Source organism: Hypomesus nipponensis, chromosome 24 (genome assembly GCF_054491055.1).
Source record: "Hypomesus nipponensis isolate SF chromosome 24, ASM5449105v1, whole genome shotgun sequence".
Taxonomy (NCBI): domain Eukaryota; kingdom Metazoa; phylum Chordata; class Actinopteri; order Osmeriformes; family Osmeridae; genus Hypomesus; species Hypomesus nipponensis.
In genome coordinates, this window is record NC_140384.1 from 7,654,209 (window position 1) to 7,667,092 (window position 12,884).

Below are 12,884 nucleotides of genomic sequence, written 5' to 3' on the forward strand. Positions count from 1 at the left end.
CGAAATCAGATACTAAAATAAACCCCCCCAAACATTAAATAAATCATGTGATAACTTCCTGGAATGAAATGCAATCCCATTTCGCGTTTTGTTTTTACAGTGTTTGCCAGTGCAGAGTGTTTCACTGGATGTGAGCCTCAATAGGTTCTACAACAGTTCTACACAGCAGTTCTACTCTGGGGTTGGGACTGACAGGGAAGAAGAGAGAGTGGATTTTGAGAATTGAGTTTTGCGTCGCCATTACGTAATGCACTCAACCTTTGCATGAGTTGCGTCGATGTGAAGTCAATAAATCAAATAAGTTTAATCAAATAAGTATAATCAACTAAGCACAGTCGTGACAGGTGTCATTTCCTGTTAAAGTGTTACAAAATATATAAAGTAAAATGAAAGTGTAGGCAATAATTCCCTTGCCTAAGAAAAAAAAAAAAAGAAAGTTGGAAAAAAGGCTTTGCAAGGTGCAGTACAAGTGGCAGAGCCACTGTAGTGCGTGCTGAGTACAGCCTCCAGGTGAGTCTCTGGGGAGAAGTGCTGGTCCAACATCCTCCCAGACAGGAACCATCCATCTTCCCAACGAGCAGGAAACTCCAGGGAACCTTCTCTTTATACTGATGCAGAGAGAAAAGCCACTCTCAGTCCTCAAACAAAGCAGGTAATGAAAACGCAGAGTGTGGAAGGTCCTTGCGTCTGACATGAGCGTTCATGAGGTAGGGGGGGAAGTGTTTGAGAGATGGTGGAATCACTACCGTAACCGTATCTCTTTTCTTCTCAGTAAACACAACCAGCTGCTGATATTGGCCGCGTTTCCCAGATTCGTTAAGAAGCTCTTAACGCTAAGAGCTTCTTAGGAACGTTCCAAGAGCTCTCCTAAGAAGCTCTTAGCGTTAAGAGCTTCTTAATGAATCTGGGAAACGCAGCCTGTGTCAGTAGGATCCACCCACAGTATAGTGACCGTCACTCTGGAACTAGTTGGTCGAGACGTTTTGAGGTGAGTCTGAGAGAGACTCAAGGTGACCATGGACGGCTGTGATTAATGGTCATTCAGGCAAGAAACTAAAAAACACAACAAACAACAGTGGCATCGACTGTGACTGAACAAGGTGGTATCTATGGAAACCAAAACATGGAGAAAAAAAACGGCATAAAACATGTGCCCAGAGAGAGAGAGAGAGAGAGAGAGAGAGAGAGAGAGAGAGAGAGAGAGAGAGAGAGAGAGAGAGAGAGAGAGAGAGAGAGAGAGAGAGAGAGAGAGAGAGAGAGAGAGAGAGAGAGAGAGAGAGAGAGAGAGAGAGAGAGAGAGAGAGAGAGAGAGAGAGAGAGAGAGAGAGAGAGAGAGAGAGAGAGAGAGAGAGAGAGAGAGAGAGAGAGAGAGAGAGAAAAAGAGCTTCTGAATAAAGGCAGACCAGGTTATTTGGCAGGGAGAACGGTATCGCAGGGCTAGCCTTTAATTACACGTTTCCTCAATCCGTATTCATCATATGAATGGGTGGGTGTTCACAGCAAGGGCTTTTGATCACTGGCACACTGGGACAATGAAACTAGGGTGACCCTGTCCAGGCTACTGACGGACAGAGCGTTGCACAATCCTGTTCCTCTCAGACTTAACTGATAACCATGGAGAGGCACATACTCTCCATCTCTCTCTGATTAAAGATGATGGGGGTTGGAAGGCCACTGGCAGTTCTGCCATCTGAGCATACACTCAGTCCCATTCTGACTTTGTTTCAAAATGCCCAAGTAAAGGATTAAATGAATCCAATTTAATCTGAACCAAAATACTGCGAGAACCGTTTTCCTTCGAGAAGTATTTAAAACGGTTCTGCGGAGATTTGACACTCAGTCAAAACGTGTCGTTTTCTGCGAGTGTAACGGAAACCCTGTTCACATGTACATCGGGGGCCCAGCTCATTCAGCAACCCATGTTAGTGATTCATTTGTGGCTACTTGCAAGTACTGGTTGGCCTACAGCAGGTCAGGACATAGCGACGTGAGAGAGGCTGTTGACACGACAGCCCAGATAGGTTACTGCCCCTGCCAACAGCGAGGACAGCTGGATGTCTCTGTGGTTAAGTCAGTCCTGATCTCCAGATGAGGGGAAGACAGCCAGATAAACATCCCAGCTAGGTGATAACGGTCTGAGGATAATGTGGGTCAATCCGACATTGGTTTTGGGAGAGATATATCCGACGAGGTGCTCTGAGCATGGGTCATCAGCAGTGAGGACAGATAGTAAACAGATAATACGCCCGACCAGTTAGAATCCAACCATAGCGAGTTGTAAGTAACTGGCAAGGTGGCAATCTGCCGGTCAAAGATAGCTCTGCTGTAGAGACATACAGGAGGCAGCTCATGTCTGGAAAACCACACAGGAAAACCACACAGGAAAACCACACAGAAAAAACACACAGAAACCTCACAGAAACTTCACAGAAACCTCACAGAAACCTCACAGAAAGTACACAGAAACCTCACAAAAACCACACAGAAACCTCACAGAAACCTCACAGAAACCTCACAGAAACTTCACAGAAACCTCACAGAAACCTCACAGAAAGTACACAGAAACTTCACAAAAACCACACAGAAACCTCATAGAAACCTCACTAAAACCTCACAGAAACTTAACAGAAACCTCACAGAAACCTCACAGAAACCTCACAGAAACCTCACAAAAACTTCACAGAAACCACACAGAAACCTCACAGAAACCACACAGAAACCTCACAGAACAGCCTGGGCTGGGTAAAGGTAATGCCATGCACATGATTCACTTCTCATGAAGCCCCCAGAGTAACCGCATCCACGGCGCAGTTAAAGGGGGTTAAATACATTGAATGCAGCCCCTTGCCTGTGGCTAAACTTGCAGTGTCCTTTTTGGAATCAATAGAGAACTAGAGCAGACAGTGATTATATGGGCTCCCAGAAGAGGCAGCGTCCTTGGGCTTTTCACACATCACATACCATCATGACTCATTCTTTTAAGAAAGACAAAAATGTGGATTACAGCAAATAAATCTCTTTTGCAATGTTGTGCACGCTTTCCTCTAATCTATTCACAGATTCACAACGGTGACAGAATGCGTACTGATTTTTAAAGCAATTTGAAAACAATTTGCGAGAGGGAATTGTCCTTTTCCTCTAATGGGGTCACATGTAACTACAGAGGTGTGCCATTCTGCAGGAAGGCACCTGGTGGCAGTGATTTGGAGACTTGCCCTATCTATTCTGAACAACACCATATCCCACAAGACTGTATTCAGGGTGAAATGTGTTTCCTTATATATTGAATACTTTAAAGTCAATTAAAAAGCCATTTTGGTGTACATGTCTTCATTTGCATATTTGGATGCCGTTTTTAAAATCCTTTTTCTTGAATGTTTGTTTGCACGCTCTGTTCGTGCGGTAAGGACGATAAAAAGTGTTGGGTTTGCACCCCCAGACCTTCCCACATCGCTCTACTCTCGAGGTAAAGGAGTTGAACTGTTCTGCACAGCCTATTTGGCAGACTAATAGCTAGTGTGTGTTTGTTCTCTGAGTCAGAACAAGCTTCTCTGTTGGTTCAGTGAATTCAACCTTGAGTGGATTTTATTCATGTTTGCCTGGGTGATTTACCCATTGACCACTGTTTATTGTGCTAATGTTTCTCATAATAGATAGGATATTATGTCTTACTTAATACTCCTAATCACATCCCAATAATTCTATTCAAGCAAAATTGATTCAGCAATACGTGACTTGGTCATGGCGTAATAAGTAGAACTCTATTGACTGCTAAATAGCATTCCGAATTTTCCATTTACTAGATTTAATGTGTGTTAGTGTATCAGGGAACCTCAACTGTAAACTGTGTGAATCGGCAACAAGTATTATAAGATGATGTTGATCCTATTATTAATAAAATCAAGAACCAGAACAATTAAAAAACATTTGTATAATGTGTGTGGAAGTCTAGATTAGAGATTGAAGTTAATGACAAGACAACGCTTTGATCACATCTGCACTGTAGTAACAGTTAAAGAAACGACAGAGAAATGCTCCTCCGTGAAGACTGAATAAGCTTACCCAGTAATTAGCTCCGATAATAAACAGAAAGGATTATCATGATTTAATTCAGTCATTCAGCAAAAACATAATTAACTCTAATGCATGTTTAATGCGGAGCTACAAAAGCGGTTCGAAACCTCTGAACCTTATTCTGATCAGCATTTTCATCAGCATCGAGAATATGACCTCGATTAACTTCAAATACAGTATATGAAAGCTTGTGAAGTGTCAAATGTTCGCCAACATTTAATTAACATGTTAATGGAAAAGTGAGAGGTTATGCGGAGACAACAGCAGCACAGAAGGGGTCCTATCAACAAGGATGTAATGAAGTTATAGTAATGTAATATATCTTGCCGTTTAGACCCCAAAACAGTGTTTGTGTGTGTGTGTGTATTATATAAAAGGATAATGGGCTTAAAAGAAGACCAAAACCCTCTGTAACCAATTGACAGCTACTTAAATGTAAGCAAGTAATCAGCCACAGTCTAAGCGCTTACAGTACAGTGTGTTGGTCTCACAGCAGCAGCTCAAAAGCCAGAGGAGTCTTGAAGGACCCCCTGTGGAGAATCACAAACTGAGCTAGTGGGGGGGGGGGGGGGGGCAGGGTGGAGGGGATGGGAAGAGAGGCTGGAGGAGCCAACAATGACTCTGTTCAGCCACACTATTCCTCCACTTCTCTGCTCCAGCTTTCTGGCATGAGTGTTTGTGAACAGGACCTCGGTCAACTTCTGTCCAGGGCCACAGGTGAGCCTGTCTGTCCACTAATAAAAGTGTTAAGGACGTATCGGGCTCAATTCCAACAAGCGAGCTCAGCAGAAATACGGTGTCCAGGCCTTGACACCGCAGAGAGTCCCCCAGGCTGCCTTATGGTAGAGACAAGCTCTGGCACAGAAGTCACGGCCGCCATGTTTGGATGCGCTGTGTGTTTGCCGTCGTTTTAGGGAACGCATTTATCACCGCGGCCTTGTGGAGACGCCTCGACGGCTCAATGAGCAATAGTGTCGCCGCACGAAGCTGAAAAGAAACAAAATAAAAGAGATGTTTGTCTCCGACACGGAAGGTTTGCGCTGCACGCCGTGAAAACCGTGCCGGGTCATATTTTGGGCAGTGAGACAAGCGAACGGTACAACCGCTACAATCCTTCATCGTCTCTCTACATCACCCAACAACTCGGTTTCTGGTGGGTGTTTTTGTTTTTTTATACTGGCCAACGGCAAAGCATTCACCAAAGCTTTCATGTCATCATTCTGTCCTGCAGTTCAATTCTAACAGATGCTGATTCCCTGCCGGTTTATTGTAAATGATTATGGCTTTCAAATGAGATTGCACCATTAATGTCCTGGTGTGAATGTCGGACCACTGAGTGATCAATGGGCTGCGGTATCAACAGCCTGGTCGAACCTTATCCACTCAGACTGGATACTTAGTTGCGCAGTAGCGCTGTGTCATGCCAGGTATCGTATTTGTTTGTTGTTTACTTTGTTCTACATGTGCACTTAACCATGTAATTCAGCTTATTGGTGCCCTAATGCCCTGGCTCTTTAAAAGCTACTCTCTGTTAGGGAAAGAGAGGGAGATTGAATGAGCCCACCGTGAGGAACCATGCGTGGTAAAAGCAGGGTTTCAGAGCTGTAGGCACGCACACACGCCCGTGCGCACTAACACAGTGATAGGAACCTCCTCTATAAAAGCCGGGGAGGACAGTAAATCTGCTCTGTGAAGCTCCATGTCAGGCCCTGGTCACTGTAAAAGTCACTCACGGACAGTTGCCATGGACAACCACGCCCGCACACTGTTCATGTTGACAGTACAAACACAGAAGTCCGCTTGAACTCCAGCAGGGTAGGCAGGTAGACAGAGAGTAGAAACAGAGAGTAGAAACAGTCAGAGAGGTCAAGGTACCTCAAAATCCCCCAATACAGCTTTCTTATCTGGCTGAATTTATGTCAAGCTGTGTCAGTATCATCTGCCAATAGAATTCGTTTTTCTGCCAAAATAATTTGTTGTATCAAAAGATGTCAGTCACAGCTGCTAATTGAGTGAAAAGCTAACAGGTCGCTCTTAATACAACAGCTGTCCTTGCACCGGTTTGTCTGGTGCTTTAATGAAAGGAAAAGGGGGAGATATGTAATAACATGGAGCAAAGCAGAGGAGGACAGGGATGTGCATTAACCCTCCACGGCAGCTGGAAGGCTTACCATCACAGCTGCTAGGTGAGTACACAAATCACCATCGCTATTGCAAGGAAAGAAAAAAAGAAAAGAGAAAATCTACCGAGACACAAACAATTATCCATAAAGAAAGATAATCACATTTCATCCAGGGCCCTCCTATCCTACACAGCCGTGGGTCACTCCAGGCTGAACCGGGCCACGCCCAACACCTGTCCAGAAGTCAGACTAGATGTTCTAAACTCTGCCCTCTCCCCCTCCATTTTGGTTGTGATTCATAGTATCCTGCACCTGCTGTTCTGGAAGGCCACCACTGCATACATGAGTTCATTGTTTTCCATCAGCACTTAATGAAGCATATTAGCGGATAACGTGTTCGGTGATGCACTGCCTTTTAAAGATGAGGGTAATTGATTCACACTAAGTAGTTTACCGCTTTCGGTATTCACAGGGTGTGCTATGCATAGATATCCACACACATATGCGCGCGCACACACACACACACCCCATGACCTCCTATCTGTCAACTTCCAAGTGTCATTTAAATCTGTTTACAGACAAATGTTTTGTAGATTGTTCTTGATGGGGGGCAAATGAGTAAAACAAATTATGGGCACAGAAGCGACGGTGTTGAACTGCACACAAACACAAAAAGACACACGCATAGTTTAAACCTACAGACATGGCATTGGATGTAATCACAGGCAATTAATCTCATGGGCTGCGAATCATCAGTCAACTACAATTGATCACTTGTTGCTGGGGACCCTTTTTCTTGCGGCATGCTATTGCATTTATCTCATCTTTAAAGACTAGCAGTGACGCTTGGATCAATGTGCTCTTTCGAGGTCACCGCCGACTCAGGGACCTTCAGAGAGAACACTATCACACAGGAATGGTATTTACACCAAGTTGTGGTTTCTGGAGTTTCATCAAATAGGCCTACATCATCATGGTATTGAGCAGCCTCACAATGGAATACAGAAATGGGCCTTGTGTGTGTGTTTTTTTAAATATCAGGCAGTTATTTAGATAACAAGAACTAGACCATGGATTACTTTTATGATTGTATAAGGGTAATCAGAATATAGAATCCTTGCGTATGTCTGACCAAACATGCTCAACCGATCATCAAATTGCCAGTTGCTCACATTACTGCCACGAATACGCATAAAGTGGTATGACTGAAAGCAAGCTCTCCTAGTCCAGGATGTAATTGCCTCTACAAAATATAGAGCACTTTCCTTTAATGAGCGTCGCTTTCTTTATGCCACTATACAGCAACGGGTGCCCTGAGGGAGTATAAAGCTTTTAAGTCAGTTTCTGCCTTTTCCTTATTATATGATTTGCATATAAACTATCTAATGCTGGGGGATAATGAATTATCAATGTCTTAAAACCACGTACATTTGTCCCATAGTCTCGCAATGACGGCCATAAAACAAATTATGTTAATGCTCTGTGTTACATATATAATTAGCATATTTATGGTAATACACATTCAACTCATATGCGCTTGCTTGAAAGATAATGGGCTGACCAGGTACGGATTTCCAATATTCTCAGGGGACATAAAAGGCCCTAATTAAAATGTATATAGACAAAAAGATACTATCCCCTCTAACTTAAAACAGCAGGGAAGAATCAAACACAGGAACTATAATTAGGTGTTTAATCCTGCCAAATCCAATCTAGTCTATTATGATCACTTAGTGTGCAGCCATGTTGTTTGACGCAAAGATATGTTCAAATCTATCTTAGATATGTTTCATTAATCACCAGTGGTGATTTACTAATCTACCCCTTTGCAGACACTGGATTTTAAAGGATTTCATATCAAGAAAAACAAATGTAAGTGAGATCAATTTCCAAAGTACACTGTGAATCCTGTCTTGTATTTGTGTTTATTTAACCTTTATTTCAACTGGGAAACCATGTGTGGCACAGGTCCTCAAGGGATCACACAATACAAACAACAAAAAATGCCCCAAAATATGAAAAAAATACCGGTAAGCAGGTACCCCAACCTGAGTATCTTTGCCTGACAGCACTGTAGGTAAACAAGGAGATAAGTGAATAGTGACAAAGAGATGAGGGGGTCAGATGGCTGTGCGGTTAGGGAATCGGGCTACTAATCCAAAGGTTGCCAGTTCGATTCCTGGCTGTGTCATATATATAAACTTTATTACAGGCTCAAGGCCGACATGGTAAAAAGAAAACACAAAAAAACAAACAATTCATTAAATAGAAATATGCAAGGAAAGAAGGCACTGATGCCAGTGTTCCCAGATCTTAAAGGTGTACTTACATTTACATTTAGCAGACGCTCTTATCCAGAGCGACTTACAGTAAGTACAGGGACATTCCCCCGAGGCAAGTTGGGTGAAGTGTCTTGCCCAAGGACACTTGGGCAAGGAATCGAACTGGCGACCTTCAGATTACAGGTCTGAGTCCCTCACCGCTCAGCCACCTGACTCCCTACTTGACAGAGCTGCGGCCAGGGTCTGTCATCAGATCAATTATAACATTTGCAGAGCGGTCCAGCCGACTCATAAACCTAATAGTAAGATTCCTCAACAAGGCCATGAAGGTGGTTAGACCCACATTGCAGAACAGCTCATTGGCTCCAGTACTCCTTGGTTCCTTCAGGAGTATCCTAAGACAGTCATTATAAGCTACTTTCAATTTACGTAAGCTCTCTTTCTTGTAATTCACCCAGAGTGGAGCTGTATAGACAGGGGAGCAGTAGGCGCTAAACAAATTCATATTAACGTCAAGTGTACAGTGGTGGAATTTTATAACCAGCATGTTAGCTTCAACATAGAGCACTTTCCTCTGTCTGAACATGTCAGCATCATCCTCCAATGTGTCTGTAATAATGTGCCCTAAGTATTTGGTACTATTGGACACCCCCAGAGTTTGCCCAGAGAGTTGAAAGGCAGGGAACTTAATATCCTTGTCATCCTTAGTTCTACAGACCATTAGCACGCTCTTCTTGGTATTATATTGAACATCAAAATCAACCCCATAATTAGACCAGATGTTAAGCAGCTGTTGAAACCCGCTGCTGCTAGGGGATAGTAAAGCTAGGTCATCAGCATGCATAAAGTGCTTGACCAGGGAATCACCTATCACACAACCTGTTCTGCATCCCCTCAGCTGCCTGGAAAGGTCGTCCATATAGATATTAAACAGGACTGGGGATAATATACCGCCTTGCCAGACCCTGTTACCAACTTTAAAAGGGGCAGACAAGATGCTCCTCCATCTTACTCTCATGCTCTGGTTTGCGTACCAGTAAGTTAGGATGCGTACTACTGGGCACACCTCTAATCTTGAGCTTATTAAACATCTTAAAGTGGTGGACGCGGTCAAATGCTTTGGATGCATCAATAAACACTACAAGCATAGTAGAGCCCTGCCTTCTATATGTGTCAACTACCTCTTTAAGAGCATAAATACATAGGTTGGTACTATGATGGTACATATGATGTGGTGTCCCTGGGCAAGGCACTTCACCCTACTTGCCTCGGGGGAATGACTTAATGTAAATGTAAGTAAACTAGCTGGGATCAATTTGTGTCCCCCTGTAAGTAGTGTATGTCGATGGTGATTCAGCGCGCCATCACTACTGGCTGACTATTCACTACTGGCATCAATTACCAGTCGAAAGTTAAGCAGATGGTTTTTGATGGAAGTCGTGGCAAATGAGCACCAAGAAATGACATCCAGATAAAATGTTCACGATAAAGGATGCAGACGCAAGTGTTTAACAATCTCTTCCAGATTGACTTGGATTTTTAAGTAAGAAAATATGAGTTAGTAAGTTCCCAGAGTTGGGTGATTGACACAGCCAAGAAGCCTACATGCTGGCTGTCCATTTTATACAAATTTGACTGGATTATTTCTGATTAAAAACATTTGGAATTAGCCCTCGTCGCTGCATGGATTTGGAGTTCGTGAAAATTGAGTTCAAGACGATGAATGAATCTACTGAAAGGACAGAATAACTTTGGACTTCTGAATCTTCCACCAGTTACAATAAAGAACGATGTGAAGAACGAATGACTCATTCCTTTACCATGCCAAACGTTTGGTGGACACAACGTTTACTGTGAAAAGCGTGTCTTAAATGACCTGCAATAGAAACAGACAATGAAACTCATAGGAAGACAGAGATCAAGGTGTGTTTTTTGTTGTTTGGGGATGACAGTCTTATCTTCTGTACGCACATAGGTTTGAAACCAAAGACCTCTTGCTATCTGCAGCTCTCAGCTGGCCTGCTCCATTCTGCAGTCGCCGCATGCAGGGCCGCTGCCAAAAGAAAAACACCACAGGCAAGCAGCCGTATGCTGCCCAGCGTGGAGCGTTAATTTCTGTGATGAGAAATTATCCTCATTTTCTGTTCAAAATAGATGGCACTCTTTACCTGGGCCTCTCAGCTGTACGGACTCAAAAATGGATTTTTGTGAGGAAATGATGACATTAATTTTGTTTTTCTGTGTTAAGGTGGCTTTACCTGATAATCTACTTTAAATTAACTGAACAGGAGTTGACTGCGAACACTGGAAAATCTGTTTATTTTGCCAGTTCACATCCTTCTACCACATCAGACAATCAGGCAACTAGGACGGAAAGCAATCACATCCTGCCTGTGTCTGTGTTCAAGATGAGAAAATGATTGTCAAACTGCCTTTTGTTGCATGTCTATTTCTACTCACCTAAGCATAAAACAATCCCATCAGTCCATTGGCTGGTTTTCATTTAGATGGATTGACAAATTGGCTTAACCCCCAGTCTGAGCATATCTTATAGTTTACAAATGTTCTCAACCGGTGTGATTAAGACTGGGCTCACAGTCATTACGCTAATGAAAATGCATTTTAATTAATGACATCCTCATTTGCATTGTGTGTTCATTTTCTAAATGACTTAGTCTAATCTGAACATTCTAATTCGTACCTACAGTTTCAGTGAATCTTCGGAACGATAAATAAAAAAAACACTGCGGTTTTTGCTGAGTAATTGAGTCTGCAGTAAATCAACCTTACCTTGGCAGGTAGGGTAGGGTTAACGCAGTTGTTTTGACTTGAAAGTGACTTGAATGGACCTGAATTATGACACCAACACTCTGTGCTCCTCTGCATACAACACCACTGTACAAAAAAACTATCTTTTCAATAATTACTTATTGCTCACCTCTATATACTGTATATCAATGACACACTGCATAACCTGTGATATACAGGAACCTGTGACAACCATGAGTAGTGCAGAAGCGTGCAGGGTCCTACCTGAGAGTGAACATCTCCACAGGAGAGAAGGCCGAGGCTGTGACGAAAGCGGACATGGTGTCCCTCTGCCTCAGGGGCGTGGCCGGCACCAGGACCTGGAAGTTACTATCCAGCCTGTGTTCGGCCAGGGGCGGGGGGACGGGGCTCTGGTACAACCGCACGCTGCCTATCCTCTGCATCGGGGTGGAGGTGGAGGAGCCAAACATGCCCTCCTGGTCGGAGCGGATGGAGTTGCCTTTGCGGACCTCCTCCGAGTGGCACTCCCCGGTCTGGGTGGACTGCAGCATGTAGTAGAGCTCCACGGGGGTCCCCTCAGCCAGCTCCTGGCTCCTCTGGCGCCCGGGCACCACGCTGGGGGGGCTGAACCAGCCGGCCAGGGGCTCCAGCTCGGCCACACACAGCCCCAGCTCCCCTCGCAGCTGGCAGCTGCCGCGCACCTCCTGGGTCTCGTGGAAGGCCAACAGGCGCACGCAGGGCAGCTTGTCCACGGCGCTGTAGTCGTCCCAATCTCTCCCCGCGACGTAGAACAGCACCTGGACCTTGGGCTTGACCAGGTGGATCTTGTCGTCGATGATGAAGGTCTGCACCTTCCAGTTGAAGGTGAAGAGGGAGGAGGAGGGGGGAAAGCGGCCGGGCTCTGCAGCAGTTCCGGGGGGACAGGCTGTTCCACAGACAGGGGGCCGTAGCTGGCGTTGACGGAGGGGGGACCGCGGGCCTGGTAGATGAAGAAGGGCTCTGTCCGCGTCAGCTGGCTGGAGTTCCTCATGAAGTCCTGATTGGCCTCCTTCAGGAAAAAGGCCGACTCGGCGTTGAGAACCTTGTAGTCGACGGGCAAGTAGGTGGGGATGGACGAAAATCTCTGCAATCCCTCCAAGACCCGACAGTCTGCTACTGCAAGAGAGGGAAAGGACAGCCAAGTTTTAAACAAGCTCCCATGTTGTGCACTGCACATCTGCCGAAAATCCTGCAGTGAGTAATTAAACTATCTTCCTATAAAAGTACCGGAATCCTTCAGAGGTACCACTGTCATGAAAACTGCTTCTGAAACACCTCAGAGATGACTTAATGGCACTGCATATTGTGTGGTTTTGACTTTTGACTCATGAAAGCATGATAGCCATGCAACGCTTATCATCTATAATTAATGTCTACATGATTAAAATATGTATTTCGCTCATTTAACCTACAGCTGACTGTAACACAGTATTCTGCACGGTCAAGCAACGAGATTTAATAATGGGAAATGTGCGTGGTGCGTTAATCTGCACTGTGACTCTCCAGATGTTGGACACGTGTCATTTCCTGTCTGTGTGAGTCAATCCACAGAGGTGAAAACAGAGCGTACTGATACCTCAGCAGAGAACACGGCAAT

General features: G+C 44.4%; 1 protein-coding gene across 1 annotated transcript in view; it reads right to left on the bottom strand.

Moving 5' to 3' along the window:
- LOC146232980 (transmembrane protein 132C) overlaps positions 1-12,542 on the bottom strand; it is a 73,024-nt gene extending 60,482 nt beyond the window's left edge. Inside the window, exons 1-3 of the mRNA XM_084690025.1 lie at positions 12,515-12,542; positions 12,183-12,403; positions 11,513-12,099 (exon numbers count right to left, since the gene is read on the bottom strand). Coding sequence (XP_084546151.1) covers positions 11,513-12,099; positions 12,183-12,403; positions 12,515-12,542 — 836 coding nt within the window. The remainder of the gene's footprint in view (positions 1-11,512; positions 12,100-12,182; positions 12,404-12,514) is intronic.
- Positions 12,543-12,884: the final 342 nt, after the last annotated feature.